General features: G+C 40.2%; 1 protein-coding gene across 27 annotated transcripts in view; it reads right to left on the bottom strand.

The window, feature by feature from the left end:
* CELF4 (CUGBP Elav-like family member 4) overlaps positions 1 to 25,420 on the bottom strand; it is a 558,697-nt gene that overhangs the window by 42,486 nt on the left and 490,791 nt on the right. For 17 of the 27 annotated variants that reach the window (XM_031946023.1, XM_031946032.1, XM_031946034.1 and 14 more), the window contains 5 exons: positions 20,074 to 20,202; positions 19,228 to 19,307; positions 8,435 to 8,578; positions 5,392 to 5,539; positions 3,912 to 4,061 (listed from right to left, as the gene is read on the bottom strand). In XM_031946023.1, the coding sequence (XP_031801883.1) occupies positions 3,912 to 4,061; positions 5,392 to 5,539; positions 8,435 to 8,578; positions 19,228 to 19,307; positions 20,074 to 20,202 (651 nt within the window). The remainder of the gene's footprint in view (positions 1 to 3,911; positions 4,062 to 5,391; positions 5,540 to 8,434; positions 8,579 to 19,227; positions 19,308 to 20,073; positions 20,203 to 25,420) is intronic. The other 10 variants (XM_031946033.1, XM_031946035.1, XM_031946036.1 and 7 more) reach the window with 2 other exon arrangements.

Raw genomic sequence — 25,420 nt, 5'->3', positions numbered from 1 at the left:
TTAGGAAAACTTTAGTGTAGTTTGACTTAAGAGATTTAGATCTGCCTACTCTGAGATTGGATAGATTTTTATACACATTTTAAAATTATTTTATACTAGTTTATGACTTATAGATGACTTAAATTCTCTTTTCCTTTATAAACTAAGTCCTAGAAAACAACTTATTGCCTGGAGACAACACATTGTTTCCGTGGAGACAAGAACAGAAAGAAAAGAAGAAAGTGTATAATTGCAAGGACAGCTGGGATGATGATAGCAACAGGGAAAAGATAGAAGGAATGATGTCTCATTTATGGCAGAACTCTGCACTCAAACAATCATGTTAACCAGGGGCCAGGAAGGTACTGTAAGAGGCTCAATACTTTGGTTAGAAGTTCAGGGATTAGGAAAGGACTGAGTTTAAAGTAAAGGTAAAGTTTCCTCACCTAATTCTAAGAGAAGTTACTGCTACCCTGGGGAATTGCCAGAAGGTCCTTAAGGCTTAAAGTCAAGTTCTGTATCCCTTTTAGCTCTAACCAGGGCTTCTTAAACTTTTTCCATACAAGAAATTTTTACATGACCCTGGGTATATAAGTATATAAAATAGGCATGCAAATCAAACATTTACTAATAATAAATCATAATTTCATGACCCTCCCACTCAGTTATGTGACCATATATATGGGGTCATGAACCTTAGTTTAAGAAGTTTTGCTCCACATAATGTGTGAAGAAATTGATTTTCTCATATAATGTGTTTTTCCCCCTTCCTCATTAAATTTCTCAAATATTGCTGTCAGGGTATCATTGCTAAGACTACCAAATGCCCCTCAGTAAGTATCAGTGTAATTTGGTGAGATGAAACTTCTGATATGAAAGTTCTATCTTGTTTAAAAGGAACAGATTATGTAGAAGCAAAGATGAGGTATTATGGAACACAATCAGGAGATTCAAGAGGAAGATTTTGAACCCAGGCTTCTCCTAATTCCTAATCCAGTGCTTGTTCTAGGAAACTAGACTTTCTAGAATATGAATACTTTAAAGTATAAACTGGAGAACTTGATATTGATTCCTTGCTGTTGTTGTTCAGTTTTTTCAGTCATATTCCATTCTTCATGATCCCATTTGGGATTTTCTTGGCAAAGATACTGGAGTGGTTTGCTATTTACTTTTCCAGCTTATTTTACAGATGAGGAAACTGAGGGAAACAGGATTAAGTGATTTGCCCAGGATCATACAACTTGTGTCTGAGGCCAGATTTGAACTCAGTTCTGATTCTAGGTCCAGTTCTCTGTCTACTGTACCATCTAACTATTGCCCAGTTTGATTTCTAGTAAGAGTCAAAAATGGATTCTTTGAAGATGTGTTTTATGAGTTCTTTGAAAAGAAGGTAGTGATTATCTACAACTATCATAGGTTCATTGAAAACCAAACATTGCAGAACAAACTCATTTCCTTTTATTTATTTTTTAATAGCCTGTTAGACAATATCAAAGAAACGACTTGGATAACTTTCAAATTCCCTTTCAGATCCAGAGATTGATACCTAGGTCTATGATATGTTTTTTATGAATTTCATTCATTTCAGTATTTTGACATTTCTCATATTTTTTGAGAGAATATGGAAAGATACAAACTGAATGAAAGTAAATTTAGATGAAATTAGAACTGGCAGAATGAAAGGTCCCAGATGGCACTGATTAATGTATCAGTTGGAAAGGGGTCTCTAGTAAGGTGCCTCAAGACTCTGTTCTTGGCACTGTTTTACTCATTTTTTTTTACCAGTGACTAGAATGAAAGAAAAAAAATAGATAGCATGCTTATCTAATTTGCAGTTTTAAGTTTAATGGATTAAAAAATGTTAGGTGATAGAATTGGGATTTTTTTTAAAAGATCTCATTGTACTGAAGCTAAAAAGATGGAATTTAATAGAGATAAGATGATATTTATAAGATAATACTTAGGTATAAAAATCAGGTAGGCATGTCCAGGCAGGGAAAAGCATGGCTAGGAAGCAATTTATGTAGGAAAAAAAATCTGATCTGTAAAATGAGAAGTTTGGACAACCGCTACCTAAATCTGTCACTATGATGACCTTAGCTTGAAGAAAAAAGAAAGAATAAGAATGTATTCCACACCTACTGTGTACCAATGCACTAAGCTCTTTATAAATATTCTCTCATTTGAACTTGAAATCTGTAATTCTATTACCTAGGAATGTTAGTGAATTACAGGCTCAGTGTGAATATGTGATATGACAGTCAAGCAAAGCTGATCATCTTTTAGGTTGACTTCATAGAATTATAATTCTTGCAATTTGAGCAAGAAAGGGTGGATCCAAGGTACTAGCACGCAGTTGAGCCACTTTGACAGAAGTTCTGGAAACTATGTTTTGTTTTTTTTTGGTTGGGGGGGGGAGGCAATCAGGGTTAAGTGACTTGCACAGGGACACACAGCTAGTATCAAATGTTTGAGACCAGATTTGAACTCAAGTTCTCCTAACTCTAGAGCCTGTGTTCTATCCACTATGCTATCAAACTTCCCCTGGAAACCATATTTTAAAGAAAAAATCATAATCTGATATTCATAATCCAAAGGAAGATGACAAATATGATTAGGAGCCATATGAAATGAGTATTAACCCCCAAACTGCTTATTATAAAGTAGAAAGGATATAGGGGGTAGGGGTGTGACAGGAATCTTCAAGTATTTAGAAAGCTATTATGTGAAATAAAGATTATACCTGTTCTACTTGGCCCCAAAGGATAGGATTTCTAGAGAGACAGATTTCAGCTCAATATGAGGAAAAAACATATTAATAATTCAATTTGATCCTAAGTGGAAAAGGCTGTTTTGGACTGTTTGGGCAAGAAGCTCCCCTTGCTGGAGGTTTTCAAACAACTGAATGACTACTATAGAATGATGCAGACGGGATCTCTGACTATAATAAGGAACTTTAAAAGTCTCCTTTCCAATTCTAAGTCTAAATCTAGGTTTCTCTCATTCCTCACATCAAGTTTGTGTTGGATACACTCTAAAAGATCCTTAGAAGGAACTGGCAGGTATTACTTAAGGATCTCTAGTCAAAACCTTTACTACTAAAGATGTATTCTGTACCTGACACTTCCCTTCTCCCTTAAGGATTAAAAAGGGGATGATAGTAAAGTGAGATGATAGTAAACAGGGGAAGAGTGGCCACATCTGGCAGACAGCACTCAATACACTAACTATTCTGGGCCTTTGCTTTCCTGTTCATCTATGGGTTTTTTTTTGTTTGTTTGTTTGTTTTTTGTTGTTGTTGTTGTTGTTTTGTTTTGTTTTGTTTTTTGGGATGTAGTTTTCTTTTTTACTTTTCAAAATTCCTTTAATTTCAACCCTATAATGTTTTGGTAAGGTCAACAGAAGAAAGGTTTTCATTCTTTGAATCCTGGAAATCTGAAATGACTTAGGGTTCCTCTAGGCTGAAGAGAAGGAACTTTAGAATGGGTCTTTTAGCGAATACAGAAACTCTGTATTAGTGGGAGCACAAGTTCAGCTATGTATGCTGTCTCATATCCTGTTTGGATCATTTCTTTATGCCATGTCTATCCTTATTAGATCAGTGGCTGAGAAGGAGGGTTCAAATTCTGATTATGTAATACAAATATGACTCCACATATTCCCTAGAGTCAGGGGTCCTCAAACTTTTTAAATAGGGGTTCAGTTCACTGTCCCTCAGACTGTTGGAGGGCTGGACTATAGTAAAAACAAAAACTTTGTTTTGTGGGCCTTTAAATAAAGAAACTTCATAGCCCTGGGGGAGGGGGATAAATGTCCTCAGCTGCTGCATCTGGTCCGCAGGCCGTAGTTTGAGGACCCCTGGTATAGGATATGGGGGCAGGGGATTAGGGAAATTCAATCTGTGGGAATAAAGGGTCAGGGAGCTGCCTTACCTGGGTAGGGGTGGATTCCATTGGCAAACACGGCTTCAGCTGCAGGCTGTCCATTAGCTTGTGGGGGAAGGCCAGTGAATCCATTCACCCCAATGGGGGATGGGATGCTAGGCACAGCTGGTGCAGTGATGCCCGGAGGGGTACTACCACCTGAGGAAGAGGGGGGGAGGAGAAAAAAGAGAAACAGAGGCACAGCAAAGATGAAGGATTCCAGGCTTTGTATAATCCCTTTCCTCACTGGCCTTCCACTTTTTGAGGAAAAATTCAATCTGATCTCATTGTCCCTTTAGCATGCCATGCTCAGTCCAACTTCTGAGTTTATCTCTTCTCCCATTTTCCCCATATAATTGAAATTCCCTTTCAACTCCCCAATGACTATCCAAAATCTTACCCATTTTTCATGGTTCAGATTGAGTCTCATTTCTTCCAGGAGATCTTCTTCCTGAGTAATCAAGCCCACTGAACTCCCTTTCACTTAGTTCCTACAACACTTATTGTCTGAATCACTGAGTATGGGGTGTGGCCATATGATGTCTGACATTTTATTCTAGATGGTGAATGAATGTGAAATTTGTCTGCCAGAGTAAACTGAGATCCCCAAAGAAAGGAGATGTGTCTTCTCTTTGTATCACAATATGATGGAGCACAAGATTGGAAAAACATTAGGTGCTTTGGAAGAACTCATCAATAGAGTGAATGTTTTCTCTATTGCTTGGTGTGTGTTGTTAAATCTGGGTCCCTATGAATGCTGTTCTCCCCCCCTCCCCCAACCAGTTCTACTCAATGAAACTCTCACTGCTCAGATAGACAACCTTTGAGAAATTAATGTAGAGACTAACTATGGGTGACTCCATTCTCATCATGGTCTGTTTTATGCCACAGAAATGATCTATAGATCAGACCCAGATCAGAGAGTGGTGACAGTGATGGCTGATAGTGGTTGTGATAAGGATGATGGTGGTGATGGCAGTGATGGAGACAACAGTCATGGTATTGACAGTAATGCCAGTGAGAGTGATGAGGATAGCAGCGAAGGCGATGGAATGGTGATAGCTATGACAGTAATGATGATGTGGAGATGATGGTAACGTTGGGACTAATGTTGATGACAGTAGTGATGGCAATGAGAACTGAGACAGTGTTTGTCATGAGGATCATCAGGGCAAAAACAGAGCTATAAATGATGATAATGGGGATAGAATTGATGGAATCATTGTCTAAATAAAAAATCAGAGGTTATAATAGTATTAATGTTTACCTTATTCCAATCAAAGTCTACTCTGTAAAACATTCTTCCTGTCTCTGCGTTGACCCATCTGGGAGTCAGTCCCTTGAAGCTGATCTCAGCAATACTTTCCCCTCTTTTGAGCTGTCTTAAACCAATGTTTAGTCAACTTTGCTGAGTAGAAAGACCCTAATGTCTTTTCAGACACTTCTCCTCTCTCCCCTTTCATGGGACCTTCAAGATGGAGCAACTTACCTGAGGTTGGGGTCATGGGGGCGGCCGCGAGGCCATTCATGTTGAGTGCTGCCATCTGCTGCATCTGGGCTGCTGCGAAGGCTGCCATGGGGTTCAGGTAGCCTCCCTGTGCTACGGATGCCATGATGGCCGCCTGCTGCTGCATCAGCTGGGGCAAAGGGAATGGGGAAAAAATATCACGCGCTCCCAGGTGGGGCTGCCCCCACCATTTTGGGAGATCGTGACTCCCTTTAATATAGTTCCTTATCTCTGGGTACTATATATAGTTCTTCTCTCTGGGCCCTAGTAGTACTTCATGGGGAAGAATAGTTTTTGCTCTCTCCACAAATGTCTGGGTTGGTGGTAGAAATTGTGATCCTATGGATCACAGCTTGAGAAATAATATGCTATCCTATGAAAAGTGATTATGAAATTAGAGGAAATCATTCCCCTCTAACCACACTGATTTCAAGTTGGGGAGAGAAATATGGAACAGTATAGAGCTTAAGTTACAAATTTTTTTGTTTTAAAAATTATAGTCCTAGGAAATGGAGATATTCTTTAAAAATTGCAAGTATACATTCTTGCGCTTGAGATGAGATTATGTATACAGGGATGGGGCAGGGGGAAGGGGCGCATCCCAGGTTGGAAGAGCAGTGGATAACTGGGTGGACAAATGATGGATGTTAGGAATATCTTTGGGATACTTTGGAGAAAGTAAAGGCAGGCTGGAGGACAGCAATAAACATGTTGGACTATTAACAACAATAAGTAGGAACTATGTAAAAAGGAGAACGGATGCCAATATATTTCAATCCAGAGAGAAAAAGGAACAGGCTTGAGAAGATTCATTAATAAGCTAGAGAGAAGAGAGACAGCAGCAAGAAACTTACACTCCCAGTGGCTAGTGTCTAAGGGCAGTCTCAAAGAATCACAAATGTTAGAAGTTGGAAGGAAATTTGGAAATTTAGTTCATCTCCTTTTTACAGATGCTCAGAAAAGGAACTTATCCAAGATTTTACAGCATCTAGTGACCAAGACCTAGGTGGTGTTTCACCCAAGTTTTAGAAAGTGGAAGTTAGGTGCCAAATTTCTGACTCATAATAGGTGTTTAGTAAATGTTTATTGACTATCAAATTGATTAGTTACCAAAATAATGACTTCAAATATTAGAACCAAAGGGAGGATATGGTGACAACAGATTGTCCCAGCAGGCATTGTGTAAACTTTATGAGATCTCTCTGATTCCATGACTGAGTACATAAATTGTACTTGTGAGATGCTCCAACTATAGGCACTTAGTGTGCTCACAGTCCCTCACAATGGAGTCAGGTTCACTTAGGATATTCAACTATCTTTGCTAAGGAAGAAGAAAGTAAAGAAAGAACCATGAGGAAACAAAAGAAAACTGTCAGGTCTAAGTTCAATTTTTTTTTTAAATTTCAGGAAGTGCCCTATTTCTGATCCCTAGGTAACAGTTGCAGGGTCCATTAGAAAAATATTGGGATTCACAGCCTGTCTGCCACTTCTTGGCTGTAATACTGTGATCTTTTTTAGCTTTGTTTCCTTATCTGTAAAATGAGGGGGTGAACTAGGTGGTCTTAATGGCTCCTTTGGGCTCTATAGTCTCAGTGAAATGAAAGCTGAGGTCATCCAGTAACTAGATGGAGTATGTCATACAGTAATTCCTCCCCTCCTGGATAATTTCAGCTCTATTCTTCAGTATCCCTGCCCATGACTTGTTGGGTTGTAATTAAGATTTGATATAATAACTCACCTTTCTGTGGCATTATAAAGTTTATAAAGCCCTTCCCAGCAACTTTGTGAGTTGGTATTACTATACCCATTTCATAGATGAGGAAACTAAAGCTTAGGAACATTTAATGTGCAGGGTGGTACAATTATTTAATGTCAAAAACAGTATTGGAAGCTAGATCTCTTTGTCCTCTAAGTCTTGTGCACTTTTCAGGATACCAGAAAGCCTCTGAGGATTCATGACAATGTTAGGAAAAATTCTTTCTATGTCTACAGGGTCTTTTCCAAACCTAAATAAATCTATGATCCTATGAATCTTTCTGAGCTTCAGTATTCCCATCTGTAAAACAGGAAGAATAATCTCACGAAGTTGTTGTAAGTAGCAAATGTAGTAATGCCTATGAAATGCTGTAAAAATATAAGCTATTACTATTATCGCCTATTCTGCCCACTAGTTTTCCTTGATACCTCATCTATATAAGCCTAGCTAGCCTCTGGTTCTCCAGCTTTCTTTCTCATTAGGTTCAACAAAACATTCTCCCTAATTAATTAATATGCCATTCTGGATGAAGGAGGAATTATCACTTCTGCCCCTTTTGAATTATTTTCTCAATTCCTCCTTTCTTTTCCCCCCAAACCATGTTCATCCCCTTCAGAATGGCTGCCTCAGAAAAATGTAAACTCCTTGTAGGCAGGCCAGGGATTGTCTTATTTTTTTTTCTCTTTTTATTCGTAGCAGCTACCATAATGCTTTTGCACATGATAGATATAATAAATGTTATGTTGAATCAACGTTAAACCTTCCTTCTTAAAAAAAACTTGCCCTGATTAACCCCACAACATTTGAATCACCTCTTTAGGCAGTCTCTCAGAGGTTTAATTAATTATTCTGTTTGTACTGTAGTTATTTACCTATTTTACCTATTTGTTTCCTATATGTAGGAGTGGCTTTCAAGTTTGTCCAACCAAACAGTAATTCTCCAAAGATAGTATTTTTTCCTTTTACTGCCCCCCCCAAAAAAAATGGACTAGGGTCTCATTGGGTCAGAAACTTTCTCTCTTCCATCAGACTAGGGCTTCCTCCATCATAAACTCTTTCAATCCCAGTAAAAGAACAGGGATTCCCTGAAGTTGGAACCAATTCTCTCCTTTTGTCTCTGACTCTTCTTCAAATAGAGAACTAGACCTGAAGGCTCAGGAGAGATTTTAGCAACTCCCCAGAGCCTTCCTCTGTTATTTCCATATTGTTTTCCCCTGTCTGCCACCTTGGCTGTCGCCTCTCTTGTCCCAGAACCATTTCTACACTTACTGCCTGTGCATAGGCTCCATATGCCCCGAACTGGATGGCCATGGGGTTGAACATGCCCATCTGGCCCGCCATCTGCTGCATCCGCCTCATTGTGCGTTCCTTGTCAGTGTCTGCAAACTTGACCACCAAGCTGGAGGAAGCTCCCTGAAGTGGGTAGAGGAGGAAAAATGTGAGACAGATACTGGCAGGGCCTCCCTCCCTCATTCCCTCCCTCCCTTTTTTCTTCCCTCCCTCTGTCTTCATCCCCAGGTATGAGCATCTCCCTCTTTGACATGGATTATGACCCTAGTTCTAAACATCTCCTTTCCCTTCTTTTCTGAAGACTTTATTGAGATGGGTTGTCTTGGGGAAAATTCTTGTTCTTTTTGAGGTTCTGGGAATCTTAGAGAATCTCTTATGTCACATCATAATTACTTTTCTATTATCTGAGCAGAGAGAACAGGGGTTTAGATTGAACAAGAAGTAATCAACCATGTCATCAAAATTCCCCCAATGCCTCTCCCCAATCTAATTGTAAAGCCATTCCAATAGAACATAGAACATGGTTGTCTTGATTCTTAGACTACTACAGGAAGAAGAGACCTTATAGGCCACCTAATCCTGTCATCCCCTTTTACAAATAAGTAGGGAGAGTTTCAGAGAGGTTAAATTGACTTTCCAGTGTCAGTTAATAAGTGTCTGAGGTTTGATTCAAGCTTAGGTCTCTTAATTCTAAATTCAATGTTCTTTCCACTACTACCAAGATTGACTCAATCTATTACCAAATTGATATTAAAATGATATGACACTCTTGTGCCTTCTGTGTGCACAATGGGATAAGAGGAAGTGTGGAGAAGAGGAGAGTCCATGGCTATAATCTGCAACCCAATATACAAAATCTCTTGGTCATGGACAACCTGGAGTAGCTTTGTTCTTAAAAATAGGATGATCTGGCTAGAATTAATGTCAGTCAGACATGGTACTGATACCTAAACCAGGTAGGCTGAAAACAGAGAAAGAAAATTATAGACCAATCTCCCTAATGAATATTGATGCTAAAATCTTAAATAAGATATTAGCAAAAAGACTACAGAAAATCATCTCCAAGATAATACACTATGATCAAGTAGGATTTATACCAGGAATGCAGGGCTGGTTCAATATTAGGAAAACTATCAATATAATTGGCCATGTTAATAACCAAATTAACAAAAACCATATGATCATCTCAATAGATGCAGAAAAAGCATTTGATAAAATAGAATTAATGTCAGTGATGCCAGGATCTCTCTGGACTTAGGCAAAAAGAGAAAGCAGATGAGAATCCAGGATGTTCAAGGTGTAGATTTGGAACTAATCTAAGCCTTTAGTTCCCTGACTGACCACTCTTTTTCCTTTCCCTCTCCCTGCTTCCAAGTTACTCCAGAACTTCTTAGCTCCAGGGCAAGAGAGAGAAGGGGGAAGGCTTACTAAAAGATGCTGAACTGCTGAGTCCCATTCCAGGAATTAGGAGACCCAAATTATAGTTCTGGATAGCAAAGTACCTTGTATTCAATAAACTGAATTTCTCTTTCTGTCTCTGCTCTGTTTTGCTGTCAATCCCTTTCTCTATGTCACACACATATATGGACATTCACATAATTTAAATTACACATATGTATATATGATACAGTAATTATAGAATTTGTTCTTGATGTTCAGTCATTTTTTCAATTGTGTATGATTCTTTATGACCACATTTGGGGTTTTCTTGGGAAAGATAGTGGAGTACTTTGCCATTTCCTTCTCCAACTCATTTTACAGATGAGGAAACTGAAGCATAGAGATTTAAGTGACTTGCCCAGGATCACACAGCTAGGAGGTGTTTGAGGCCAAATTTGGATTTAAAAAGATGAGTCTTCCTGACTCCAAGCCCAGAACTTGTGCATTTTAACCCCTAACTGCCTATTAATAATTTGACACATTACTAATTTGTTAAATTATCTTGCCCAAGTCATTTAACATCTCCAAACTTTAATTGTCCCACCTGCAAAATCTCTTAGGATAGTTATGAGAATCAAATTTGAAAAATGACATGAAATAATTTAAAAAGTAGAAAAGGATATACACATATGCCTGAGGTAGGTTATAGATTTTCATTAGAAAGGATCATTGGAAATCACCAATGACCAAGCTGTTCATTTTATTGGAAAACTTGAGGACCAGTGACTAGGGCATGGTCACCCAGCTTATTAAGGAATCGATCTAGGATTTGGAACACAAACCTACCATTCTTTCCACTACAATATCTTGCCTTTCTCTACAAAGCATTGATTGTTGTAATTATGATGATTCCTAGATATATTCTGGGGGATAGGCTGGAGAATCTGAGCTGCGGTCAGGGGTGGGAAAAAAGAATTTCTTGTCATATGAAGTTCCATATTAGGGGAATTATGTCACAGTCTTCCCTTTGCCTCCTTCCTAGTTTCTAGTTGATTTCTTTCTTGGCAAATGAATGGATTTTGGAGGTAAGAGAATCATTGATCCTCCCAGATCCTGCTCATAATTATGACTCTTTGATCAGTGAGTTGCCTAATGTTCACAATTCCTGCTAATGATTACTGGGCATGGGTCTTAATGAGTTTGTAGGATGGACACACTTTGGATCATTAACCCCAATGAATGGAGCCCAGCACTACTGTACGAGATCTAAATGCACTGGGATCTCCTGTTTAGAGCCTATGTCTTAGGAAGAGGAAGTCCCATTTGGACTCACTACCTCTCTTTTCCCCCCTCCCTCCCCCCCCCCCCCCCGAGTCCTTTCTTTCTTGTTATTCTTCCTCTCTGTCTTGCCTCTACTTCCTGCCAGGGCTCCATCATTTTCTCTTCTCCTTCTTCCATTTCTTGATACTGAACTTCCTCCCTAACTCTCCATTTTATTCAGCCTCAATCCTTCCTTTTCTTGCTCTGAATGTGCAAGGTCTTTCCCATACATAGATTTACCTTCTTCCAAGCCCTTATAGAGAATCCTACTCTTGGGATTTGTTTGTGTTTGTATTTGTGAAGGGATGGTGTGTGTGTGTGTGTGTGTGTGTGTGTGTGTGTGTATTTGTGCTGGTGCATGCACCTGCAAGCACATGCCCATTTCATGACTGCTTCTTTTGCATGGGCACCCATTTGTTTGTTAAGAGAGGAGGAAAAATGTGAGACAGATACTGGCAGGGGCCGGTATGCATCTATGCATCTAGAAGACATATGCATCTATGTCTTCATAAGTATATGTGCACATATATGTGTATGTCTGATGTTCTCGAAGCAGCCTTCTTTTAGTAAAGAAAATTGGAAATGAGCTTGACTAGTATAATTTAAATGGGCAGACTGGACCACAAAAATCATTTCCCTTCCTATTCTGGGACTCCCTTAAATATCATGGTGATACTCCCTTCAAGATCTCCAATTCTTGAAGCACTATTCTTCTTCTTTACTGGCAATATGTGCTTGTGTGGTTGCATGTGCATATATCTAGGTGTGTGTATGCAAGTTCATTATGCATATATCATATGAATTGTGTTGAGTTGGGGCCTCCTTTTCTTACTAGTCTGGCTGTCTTCATCCTTTACCCAGCAAAAAGAAGAAAATGGATGGGATTGGATGGTGTGAGCGCCCTTCTTTTCCCAATCCCCAACTCTGGGACTTTGGTGGCAAAAACTAATTTCCTGACCTGTCAATGGCCTTGAAATAAAGTCTGTCTTAAGTCCAGCCCCATGTGACCTGAGCGGGAAATCTGAGCTTCAACTCTTGAAAAAATGGCAGAGGCTTCTAGGTAGTGTGAAAAAAACAAACAAACTAGGACTTGCAGTTAGGAGACTGGGTTCAAATCTTAGCTTTGGCACTTACTAGTTAAACGATTATTTTGAAGAAAGTGATTTGTATTTAAAGGATGATCAGAATGTAAATTATCATCAACTGAATTCTTTTTCTTCCTGTTCCCTATCTACAATAAAAAAAGGAATCTCTTAAAATTAAAGACAAAAGTTTTTTCACAACCAGCTTGAGGGTAGGGTTTTCTTCTTCTTCTGTCCACACCTAAGATGTCTTCAGAATGATGAACCCACTATATGGAAATTTCCTCCACCAATGCATTTCATCAACTTGTCTGTAATTAATAATCTTAAAAAGTTGCCTGGGATCCTTGAGATGCTCAATGGCTTGTTTAGAGTCCCATCCACAACTAGTATGTGTCAAAAGCAGGACCTTCATTCAGGTCTTTCTGATTCCAAAGTTGGGTCTTTACTATCTCATCACCTCTACTTTGGATGGAAACTGCCTAAAGTGTTCCTGGTCTCATCATTATGGAAAGTCACTTTTTCCTGTGCCTTTTTTTCTTCCTTTGGGAAATGAAAAGAGCAATGACTTCTGAGATCCTTTCCAGTTTTAATATAAGATGGCACCATTATATTCCTCGGGGCTGGCACAAGGTCCAGAATATTTTTGCCAATGCCAATGCTTATTAAATATCCATTTCTGACTCTGCCATAGGCACTGGGTCTTAGAATCACTGGGCAGAAATAGCAACAGAGGTATCAAAGTTGTTCAGGTCAGTTCTGCTTTTCATACATTACAAAATCCAAGGCAAGGGGCTGAGAACATTTTGTGCTGGCAAAACTTTTGCCTATGATGAAAATATAACTTGTAAGCAGCATTTGATGGGACTGCTGTATTGTAGGGCATTAGTAAAGAGTAAGGAATGTTAAGTGTTAAGGATGAACCATCAAAAGATGGCCTGGGTGGTTGTTGGACCTGGTGGTCTGAGATAGATAGAGTGTGGGCATTCCATTCCCTGGTCCCATGATATGTCCATTTTTTCAGTTCAGTTCAGAGGCCCAGCAGCACCCCTTATGATGGGACACTGGACAATGGAAGGTCCAATGTTAAGTTGGGGATTTTGAAATGGGAAGCCACAGTGTCCTAGAGTACTAGATTTGAAGATAGGAAGATGTGAGTTCCAATCCTTTCTTAATTGGTAAAATGGGGGAAATATTAGCACTTACCTTCTAGGGTTCTTATGAGGATCAAATGACATTATGTATGCAAAATGCTTTGCAAACTTTAAAGTCAGAGATAAATATTAGCTATTGACGGTAGGTTAGTATTGGTTGACAAGAGACCCTGACAGAAAAGGGTCATGATCAAGACATGTTCAAAGAGATTACCCATTTACAGTCATTGGTGCTGAAGTTAAACTGAATCCCAGTAGGAAGAGAAGGAAGGAAGTGGGGCTTGACCAGATCATAGGTCCATTCTAGCCCTAACAATAGGCTAGATATGTAATTATGAACAAACTATTTAATGTCTCAGAGTCTCAATTTACTGTCCTATAACCTGGGCATAAGAATCTTGTACTTCTTACCTTGAAAGAACGCAGTGAGCAAACTTCTTCATAAACCTTAAAATGTTCCATAATGTGAGTTGCATGATGTGGGACTGGGTTCAGCAGTAAATGGACATTTCAGACAGGAATGGGGAAAGGGGCTCCTTTAAGCCCAATGCAACTATGAGAGAGCTGCATATGAGATCTCTGAACTAAGGGAATCATCAGTTTCTGTGTGGTTTTATCAGGTACTTTGTGAAGCTCTTTACAACAGCCAGACAAAGCAAACTCATCTTGACAGACCTAAGGGAAGAACCCCAGATAATTCTGGGGTCTTGGAAACTGGGGATAAGGGAAATCTCAAGGTAAGGAAACCTAGAAAAATATGTCAAAAATTGTTTTGTCTTATTTTGTTGTTTGCTGCCTCTTTTCTCATGAATCTTTCTCACTTTTTCAAATCTCTTAGTTAAGTCATTTCTCAGGGATAGGAATTAAAGACCCGCATGGGAAGAAGAGTGAGAGAAAATGGGAGGATAGTTTCCTAACCTGTGAGATGACAGTGTTGGCTTAAAAATGCCTTCTAAAGTCCCTTCTTGCTGTTAAATCTATAAGTCTGTGCTTCTCTAAGTCATACCCAAGAGAAAGTGAAATAACAGCTTTAGAAGGTGGGATCAGCCCAAACATCTTAATTTAAAAAGCTATAGATCACAGAACCATAGCATTAGGCCTGGAAGGGACCTTAAGGATCTAATTCCCTCCTTCCCTTTCCCAGTTGAGGAAACTGAGGCCCAGAGAGGTTAAGTAACTTAATTTGCACAGGGTCACTCAGCTAATAAGTGTCTGAGGTAGGACTTGAACTCAGTTCATCCTGATTGATTGCAGCAGCCCATCCCCTATATCATACTGCCTTTAATTTGGAGTTCTTCACCTAAGGTCCATGAACATTTTTAAGAACAGTTTATAATTGTATTCCAATATAATTGGTTTCCTTTGTAATTCTTTATGTTTTATTTTATGCATTTAAGAACATTATTCTGAGAAGGGGCCCATAGGCTTCACCAAACTGCCCAAAGGGTCCATAATATAAAACAGCTTAAGAGCCCTTATTCCAGATTTTTTTTTAGTTCAACTTGGTGTCCCCAGCACTTCGCACAGAACTCCCCATATGGTGGGTAGTTAATGTTTTTTGAATGGGCAGAATATTACAAAATGTGGTGGGTTTTCTTTTTGTTGTTGTTGTTGTATGGACCCTCATTTTGGTCAGCCTTCTCATTTCCCTGATCTATTACTTTGGCTTTGATTCTTACCCCTTTACTGCTTCCCTCCTCAACTTCCCCTTCATTCTCCTTGCCCCTCCTCCTTGCCCCATCATCATAATGATGATGATGATGATGATGACGACTATTTTTTGTGAGGCAATTGAAGTTAAGTAACTTGCCCAGGGTCACACAGCTAGTAAGTATTAAGTGTCTAAGACTAAATTTGAACTCAGGTCCTCCTGACTCCAGGGTGAGTGCTCTATCCACTTTACCCTCTAACTGCCTCTGAAGACATACTTTGGGACTTTATTTTGACTGATTTATGAACAACAACCTTTATTACCAACAAGTCCAGGTTCTGTAAGAAAAGGACTGTATGGTTCTTTGTCTTTGTTATATCTTCAGGGCCCAGAACAAATTATTGTTTGTCCTTCGTTCTTAAAGAGGACCATGATATCAGGGAGGTGATGTCATGATATGCAGGTGAGTTGGATTTAAGTGAAGCAGCTCACCTGCTTCACTTTCTCCTCCAGAGCCATCTAGGGCCAGTGGCAAGATGTAGATCAAGACAACGGTTACATATGGAGGCATTTAATAAATGCTGACTGATTGATTCAACTGCATAGATATAAGTAATTATGATATAGTGGAAAGGATATCAGATTAATAATCTAGATACCTGAATTCTACTTACCTTTATGTTTCTCTTACAAATTCCACACCACAGGTAAACTTAGGTTTATTTCTAAATGTTAATTTTTTATACACACATAACTTATGTGTATTAACTTTGAACTCAGAAATAAACACAAGCTGTTATATCTGTTATCTTTATCTGCCTGCCTATCTATTTTTCTGTTGTTGACATTTACCTGTCCAAGAAACAGTGTGACATATTGGATATCTATCTGTTCTCTTACTTAGGGAAATCTGGGTTCAAGTCTTGCCCTTTAGCTCTACTATATGTGACCCTGGATAAGGCACTTAGCCCCTCAGTGCCTAGTACTTAGAGACAGTGAGTTGAAGAGAAGGTATTCACCCAAAATGGGAATATTTCATATTCATGAAATAAAAGGTCTTGTTATATCTCATATGCATTTCCATAAAAATGAATACGTATAGGAATTAGGATGGGATGGGATTAGAACAAATCTATCACTTCTTGTCTGTGTATATGTCTGTGTCTATATCTATGTATGTCTGTATTTATGTATGTCTATATTTATATCTATATATTAGCAGAAAGGAATTCGCAAAGTGCTCAACATATCTGGTTATTGATAATTGGTACCATAATGTAGTGAGAAGAAAGATGAATTAGGAATAAGAATGGAGTATAAATCCTGGCTCTTGTACTTATTAACCTGTGTGACTTTTTTTTAAAGTTACTGAAGCTCAGTTTTCTCATTAATAGAGGTAATAAAGTGTTTGATTTGAATTGGGAATTCCAGCTCCTAAATCCTCTAAGGTTCCTCCAGATCTAAGATTTTTTTCCCTCATCAGAACTAGGACCAAAAATAGAATTTATAGAGGATCAAATTTAGGCTTGACAGACCATCCTTACCTTCCTTATCTTCTTTGAAAACCTTCTTAACAATTAGAGCTGGCCAAAAGCAGGATTGATTCCCCTTTCACTAAAGTTCTCCAGGAAAGGCTGGATGCCCCTCTCATCGGTGGTGGTGTGGGGGGCATGTTTGGGTCAAGTATAGATTGAAGTTGATGGCCTTTAAGCTTTCTTTCGATGCTGATGCCAATGTGACTTATATATAACTTTTATAGAATTTCCCAGATTATTCCCATCCAGTATATCACTGAATCCTCACTACAACACTGTGAACTAGGGAGGATTGGCTTCCTTAGCCCCATTTTATAAATATAAAAACTGAGTTTCATAGGGACTTGCCCAAGATAACAAGAGACAGACCTGGGCAGATTGAATAAAATATTCCATTGTGCCTGGCTACCTGAGGAGTGTTTCTCAGAACATGTGGGTCTTCCTCATAAAAGAGCGTTCTCAACAAGATCCTGCATCAATGTTACTTTTTGTTTGTTTGTTTGTTTTTTTACCCAGGCACTTGCCTCTTTCCCCTGCCTGGCTGGAGGAAATCAGGGCAGAAAAATGGCTAGGAGGGGCAGGTGCAAGTCTTTCTTGAGAGAGAGGTCAAGTTGGTAGCTCTTTGACACTCGCTTCTCCATGTGCATGTGCACACAATTTAAAAGAACTATACAATCACATAGTCACACACAAAAATTACACAATGTACAGCATACCAAGAACTCATTTTCTTACACCTAAATTCACTTTCGGTTTTTCTGCTCTTTAAAAAAAAAGTTTTTTCTCTTTTTTTAAATCTAGAAGGATAACACTTGAGGAACTTGAACTGTTCCATTGATTCCCATTCAGAAGTCCTTTAAATTTTAAAGTACTGAGTTTCAATCTATTTCAATAAGCTACTATGTATCATGTGGGATACACAACTCCCAAATTGAACCTTTCATAGTGTTGAGAAGATCTGCTTGCCCTTTCTCTAAACCTTAACTTCTTATCTCCCCATCTCAAAGAAAGAACTCCTGTCCTAAACTTTGGTTCTCATACCTGACATTGAGCACCCATCCTGACCCTTAACCTATATTCCCAACTTTTAGTTTTTATTCCTTTTATTCAGAGTCTTGGTCATTGATCCCTGTCCTGATCCTTAGCTTCTATTCTTAACCTTCCCTGCATTCCCGTGGACCCACATTTGTATCCTTTGCCCTGTTCCTTGATATATAGTTTCCATCCTGGATACTGAAATCTTTATCTTAGTTTTTGATACTCAAGCCTCATCACCAATATTCAGGCCCCTCCTTATAAAACTCATTCCTTTATTCCCTTAATATGTCCCTATCCCTGACTCTTAGGTCTCTCTCCTTAACACTGAAGACCCTATCTGTGAGAAAATGACTTGAGGTGACCAAAGTGTAGAGGCCCTCTGAGATGTAGGTAAATCCTATGGGCCTAATGGAACATCAGATATTAAAGGAAGGCTTGGATAAAATTGGGTTTTTAAGACTTTAAGGAATGGGTCAGTTAAAAGAGCTAAGACCCAGTAAGCCTAAAGCCAGAGAAATTTCCATGAAGATCAGAGACACCTATACTATGGTATTTTTTTCCCTTTGTTTTCTTATAATATCTACTGGGGAAAAGTCTTGTAAATATTCTAAAAAAGGAAAAAAGAAAAAGATTACATATATTTCAGAGATACCAGGGTAAGGGCCCAGTTGAAAATTGTATTCTCAAGTAATCAAGAGTAGAGGATGACCCATGTGCAAGAAGGAGGTAGTGACAACCAACAATTAAAGGTCTCAGGGGAAAGAATCCTCCCCCCCCCCCACCCCCAGATGAACCAGGGAACAAACTCAGTACAGAGGCATCCTAGTGCAGGAGAACAACAAAGAATAATAAAAAATGCTGGATTTGAATCCTATTCAGTCAGTCAACAAATTAATTAAGTGCTTACAACGTGCCTGGCACCACGATAAGTGCTGGCTACCTATGTCACTTTGGGCCTCATTTTCCTTATCTATAAACTGAAAAGGTTGGACTATGTGAAAGAATCTCTGAGGTCTTTTCTAGTTCTAGGACTCTGTGACATTTAAAGGGAGGAGATTATGACAATAGAACATTAAAAACTATGTAGAAAGCCTGGTTCATAAAAAAAAGAAAAGGAAAAAAAAAACTTTGTTTAAATCTTGACTCTAGCATTCGCTCTTTGATTTTGTGCAAATTATTATGCTCCTGGATATTATCTCTGTGGTTATTTCTAGCACTAATCTAATATCCCTCAAACAAGGCATTTATATAATTGAGGACATCTGATAATTATTCCTCAATCCCAAGAAGCCCCCATGGTTTGGGCCAACCATCTTGGTTGTTCATTCATAACAAGTTCTCCATCATAACAATCATGAATACCTAGCTGCTATCCCATCCACATAATGAACAAACTATATTACTTTATTCCTGACATAGAGCCTTTCCAAACTCAACTCAGAAACAGTCATGATAATGCCTAGTAGACAATTAGCACTCAGTGAGCTTTAATTCCTGGCGGTGAAAAGACAGATAAGATTCTGGAGCTCTGGAAATTCGTGTGTTTGCAGATAGGGGGTACTTAGCTTTCAGGATGCCCCTCCCTCCCCCCCAACCCAAGGATCTCACTCACCGGCATGGTCTGGCTGCCGTGCAGGGCGTTAATGGCAGCTTGGGCCTCAACATGGGAGGAGTATTTCACAAAGGCACACCCTGGTGAGGGGAGAGTGATCTGGTGAGAAAATGGAGCTAACCCCATTCAGCCCAAACCCTGACCCAACCCATGGGACACTGGAGCAGAAGACGGCACAGGGAGAGATAACTGGAGACAGAGCTTCAGAAACAAGAAGAGCCAGATGATGGGGGAGAAAGAGACAGAGAAGGAGGGGGAGGACAGCAGACCCATTCTCCTCTCTGCTTCTTGGTAGCTTGGATAAAGAGGGTCTTCTAAATTTCCATCTTCTAAACTCTGCCCTCTATCCTCCTTCAGAAGCCTTCCCTCACCTATTGCTACCCACAGCTTTAACAGGGAAAACTCTCCATGACACAGCCCCCTAGCTCAGTCTGACAGTGATGAATTCTCCCTGTTGTTTCCTGCCTGTCTCTTATCTCTCTGTTTCCATCTTTCTCCCTCATTCTCTCTCCAATTCTATCCCTCCCTCTTCCTCTCTCCATTTCTCTCTTTCCCTCCTTCCCTCTCCCTCCCTCCTTCTTCTCTCTCTCTCTCTCTCTCTCTCTCTCTCTCTTCTCTCTCTCTCTCTCTCTCTCTCTCTCTCTCTCTCTCTCTCTCTTCTCTCTCTCTCTTCTTCTCTCTCTCTCTCCCCTCTCTCTTCCTCTCTCCATTTCTCTTTCCCTCCTTCCCTCTCCCTCTCTCTCTCTCTCTCTCTCTCTCTCTCTCTCTCTCTCTCTCTCTCTTTCTCTCAGGAACCCCATAACAGTGGGGGCCACATCTTCCTCATCAGATTGGCCCGTCTCCTACCTTTGCTGTTGCCATCTGGCCCCCGGAGGATCGTGCATTCCTCAATGTTTCCAAAGGCCTCAAAGAGCCGGCGGACGTCATCCTCAGATTGTTGCTTGTTGAGCATGCCAACAAAGAGTTTTCTGTCTTCTGGAACAAAATTAGGAGATGCTTACCGGGGTTCCAACTGGGGAGCCCTATGAGGACCAAGGGGGACTCAATCTCAGACCACCTCGTTCCTCCATCTGTTCTGCAGAAAAGGCTGGGACAACTTCGTGAAAAAGCAGATGGATGACCTTAGGTCACATCATTGGAAAGGGCTTCAAAGTTTGACTAGAAATTTCATATTTTCTTCCTTCACCCGTCACTCCTGGCTCAATGCACCTACCACACCATCTCTTTCATGTTCTTTCACATTGCTTTTCAAAAACTTTAGCATTGCTCAGTTTCAAACATGATAATACATAGTAGACTTCAAACACACACACCTCTCCCTTTCTCTCTCCTTTGCCTACATACATACACATATGCACCCAAGCATGCATGTGTGCATGCACAAGACATATCCAGTATTGTGTGCAAGCAGATTCTCCATCCTCCCATACGGAATAGAATTACATTTTCTTCAGGAAGCCCAGACCCAGTGTAATTTGATGTCTGATCCAGAGATCAAACATAGCCTTCAGAGCAGAAAGGGCTTTATTTCACCTGTATAAACACACATACACAAGCATATGCAAATGCACTCATGCACACTTACCTGAAAATATTCACACAACTATATACAAACACATGCAAAAATATGTTCCCATATACATAGGTCTATAGGTGCACCCCAAAAGGCACAAAAAGCTCATACTCAGGGCATACATTCAGACACATATACACCAACACAGAAGGACAGCCAGGACAGAGACAAACGGGCATAAATGGACATAGGAGTATACAAAAAATTTAGGGGCACATACCCTCTGCAGGGCATTGTTTACTCTTCTCCCACTAGGAGCTATTCCCTGCAGGCAGAACTCACCCCTTGCATACACATATGCCCAAACATCTGCATGCTGCTTCCTCTTCCCCATCATATGAGATACACTGACTGAGGCCAGTTCAAAATGAGATGATGCCAGTGATGGAGAAATGCAGGTGCTTGTTCCTTTTTCTGCTCTCCCACCAAACCCTTCTCAGAACTGCCTTTTTTCCAGGAAGCTTTCCATGATTGACCTGCTCCTCCACCCCCACCCTACCACCCTCAATATTGTCCTTTAGCCAAGGGGAACTCTTTTATACCTTATGTATAGCCTCTAGTCCAACTGGAAGAAAGGTTGTTAAGTGATTTACCCAAGTTCACACAAATAATATCAGAGGACTGCTGTCTGCTGAGCCAATCCGCTCTCCACTGTACCAAGCTGTCCCCTGTCCCCCAATCAGGCTGTGGTGCTTATTTGCTCCACCCTAAGGCCTCAGGGATCAATTCTCCTTGGGCAAGTCATGGGCAGGTGTGCTCTCATGCTTGCTACCCCGTTTCATTGGAAGCCTCTCATATTAAGAGGAATCAAGGATCAAGCTCAGGTTCAGTCTAGAATTGTAGTTTGACTAGGAGGCAGATAGAGGGTCAGCTATGGACAGTTCAGGAGCCATTGATTCCTGGAGCCTTAGGGACTTGTGCCCCATTTTCAAAGCTAGTCCATTCTTCATTCTGGACCTTCTCTCTAGGCTTCCTTTGAAATCTGAATTTCCTTCCAGTTCCCCCAGGGTTGGGGTCAGAAAAGATCTCCTAAAGGGGAATGGGAATTTGGAGTTGGGTGTGGCTAGAGAATTGGGATATGGATTGTTAGAAGGGATGGAGCACAAACATATACTAGATAGGGAGATGCCTTTTGTCAAGGTGGCCATTAGTATCCTGGGTGGTCTTCTAAGCTCCCTTCTCAATCCTCAAATTGACTTGGCCACTGAGATATTACTTATCTCTGAATATCAAAGTTAAGGATAACCAGAGAAATGGACTGATGCAGATGGTAGGGCCAGAATAGAGGAAGAGAGGGACAGACAGAGAAAGAGAAGAAGTAGCGTTAGAAGTAGAGAAAAGGAGACAAGGACCCTTTTCAGAAAGGACCCATAAAAAAGAAATGGGAGAAGGCAGAATGGAAAGATAAAGAGATAGAGAAATTGAGATAAAAGTAAATGGAAAGAGAGAGACAGAGACAGAGAGATAGAGAACAAGACAGAGAAATGGGGAAAGGAAGAGAGAAAGAGACACAGAGGTTGGGAGAGGGAAAGGGAGAGGAAGGGAGGACGAGAGAGACGAAGACACAGAGAGAGAGATGGAGAGAGAGACAGAGACAGAGAGAGAAAGAGAGAGAGACAGAGAGACACAGAGAGACAGAGAGAAAGAGAAGGAAGGAAGGAGAAGAAAGGAGGGAAAGAGAAATGGAGAGAGGAAGAGGGAGAGAGAAATGGAGAGAGAATGAGGGAGAGAGACAGAGACAGAGAGATAAAAGGCAAAGGTGAAAGAAAAGTCAACATATTTTCTCTCAGAAGTGGTGATGACATTTCAGATCAAATTAAACCTGGGCTTTTAAAGACTTCAGTGGAGGTTATTGAAACTCTCTCTCTCTCTCTCTCTGTGTGTGTGTGTGTGTGTGTGTGTGTGTGTGTATGCATGCCATGGATCTGCACTTCCCCCACCCCCAGGGATCAATGACTCTCATCTCACCCAGTGCCCCAGCCAGCCTTTGGGGCCAGAGCCTCCTTCTATTAAAGTCCCTGATTAAATGGGATTTGCTGGAAGACAAAGAGGTGAAAAACTGCCAATTGCTAATCTCTTGCCCTCCTGCTTAAAAATTCCATTTCCTTCATTGGGAGGGAAAAAAAGGAAAAGAAAAAAGGGTAGAGAGAATTCTCCGCCTCTGCCTGATTTAAATTCTGGAGCTGCAGCCTGGTCCCCTTCTCCCTCTCCTGACGTCTGAATATATTCCTTTATTATCATTATTACAGCTTTCTGATTGCATTAAAATTCATCCACACGCTCCTCTCCACATTGCCACTTCTCTTTTGCCAGTTATTTATTTTTTTTTTTTTTGCCAACTCTCTCTCTTCTACCCCACCCTTAACTCCCACCCACACCCTATCCCCCAAACCTGCCTAATACACTGATAAGGTAACTCCTTCTTTGGAATACTTCTAAATTGGAGGCTTGATTGGGCTCTTGCCTCCTGTCTCTGAACTCCTCAGGGATATATGAATTACAAAGTACTCTCCAGAGTTGTTGTCCACAGAAGAAACCTGACTTCCAGAGTATCTCCTCCAGGAAGCCTCCCTAGATAATACTTATACAATTCTTAGAATTGTTCTCCTTGGGATCCCCAGTGTGATCAGTTGGCCCTCTGCAGGCACTTGTTTGTACACTGTTCTGTAAGATTTCCTGTCTTGCACTAAAAGTCTCTTACATTTGGGTATTGAAGACTAAGACTGGGAACTTGTCTTCCTCAGAGAGTTGGAGATGAGGGTACGATTAAGGCCAAGAATAGCTGATGGGGGCAGGCAAACTGTCTCTGGCTGGTCTGGTCAATTGATGAATGTTAGGAATGGACCCAGCTTTGGAGATAAAGAGATATAAGAGCTTCGGAACTGAGGGAGAAGAATCTTGGTAGTCAGGACCTCCCCTTACTCATAACCAAGAACCCAAAATGGACGACAACCTTCATATTTCCTTCTTTCGACACAGTGCCTCTTCCACTGCTCCACACTGATGGAGTCACCCACCACATGCATGCATTGGAATGAATGTTGCCAATCAGGTCAAAGTTTGGGATTTGAACTCCATCTTGAATAGTCAATAAAACTCCATTAGAAAAATTCTCTAATTTTAGTTACTGACTGACCCATCTAATGCTCAGCATAATCTAACCCCTTAACCCACTGGGTATCTCACAATAGGGGGACAGTTCAGTATAATACATTTCCACACATGGGAATTCAGTTTAAAGTCCATATTGGGGTCTGACCTTACGTGAAAGATACCGCATGTTAATTCCATGCAAATATGGGCAGAAGTGAATTGATGATGCTGGCCTCTTATCCTTGATATTTTCATTTACATATATGCAGGCTTCCTCAGTCTGGGTCAAGGAGACATCAAAGGCATTGCTATCAATGCCCCACATCACCTTGTTTTAGTTGAATTCATTAAACTGGAGAATCTCAAAGTTGTAAGAGACTATAGGGGCCATTTAGACTAGACTAGACATTTAGATTAGACTAGAGGCCTAGAAGTACCTCTATCAGGTCATCCAGTCTTTACTCAAAACCCTCCCAGAGAAGGGGAAAACTATGGCTTCCCAAGATAGTCCATTCTACTTCTAGTAAGTTGTGTTTGTTAGAACATTTTTTCTTACCTCGAGCCTAAATTTGCTTCTTTGAAACTTTTCCCTTATTGTTCCTGGGACAATGGGACCATGGTTTCCTGCTTTCTGAGGCCAAAAATATAAGTTCATTCCTTCTGCCACATAGTGACACTTGAAAACAGCTATCATAGGAGCAGCTAGATAGTACAGTGGATAAAGCACAGGTCCTAGAGTCAGAAGGATCTGAGTTCAAATTCAGACTAACACTAACTGTGTGACCTAAGCAATCACTTAATCCCAATTGCCACAAAAAAGCAGCTATCATGTTCTTCCTTCATCTTTTGACCTCCAGACTAAACATTCTCAGTTCCTTCAGCTGATCCTCATTTGGTATGACCTTGGGACCCTTCACCATCCTTGCTGATCTCACTTAAACATAGTCAGCTTCCTAAAATGGGACACCCAGAACTGATCACAATGTACCTTACATGGTGTGACAAAGGCAGAATAGAGGGAATCTCACCTCCTAGCCCTGATGAACCTGTTTTTTCAAACAACCTAAAATTGCATTTGCCTTTTTGGTTCTTAGATTGTACTGTTGTTTCATACTAGCTTGATGTCTGCTTCAATATCCAGATTCTTTTTCAGGTGAACTGCTATCTAGTCATGCATCTCTCATCTAGCACTTGTGACAATGATGTTTTGGACCCAAATGTAAGATTTTACATTTATCCCTATTAAATATCTTACTATAGAATCAATCCAAAGTTCTAGCCTGTCAAGATCTTTTTTGGATTCTGATTCTGTTATCTAGGGTATTAACTATCCTTTCCAGTTTTTTGTTACCTGCAAATTTGATAAGCATGCTAGCTATGCATTAAGTTAAGTAGTAAAAATGTTAATTAGCATAGATTCCTGGGAAACTTCACAACAGACTTCCTTCCAAGGTGATATTGAACCATTTTAATGATGGCATTTCTGCTCCAGAGAGTCTATCTATTCTGAATGACACTACTGTCTAG

This window comes from Sarcophilus harrisii, chromosome 1 (genome assembly GCF_902635505.1).
Source record: "Sarcophilus harrisii chromosome 1, mSarHar1.11, whole genome shotgun sequence".
NCBI lineage: Eukaryota > Metazoa > Chordata > Mammalia > Dasyuromorphia > Dasyuridae > Sarcophilus > Sarcophilus harrisii.
Note: the sequence above shows the minus strand (reverse complement) of the source record. Positions and strands in the feature narration are given on the sequence as shown.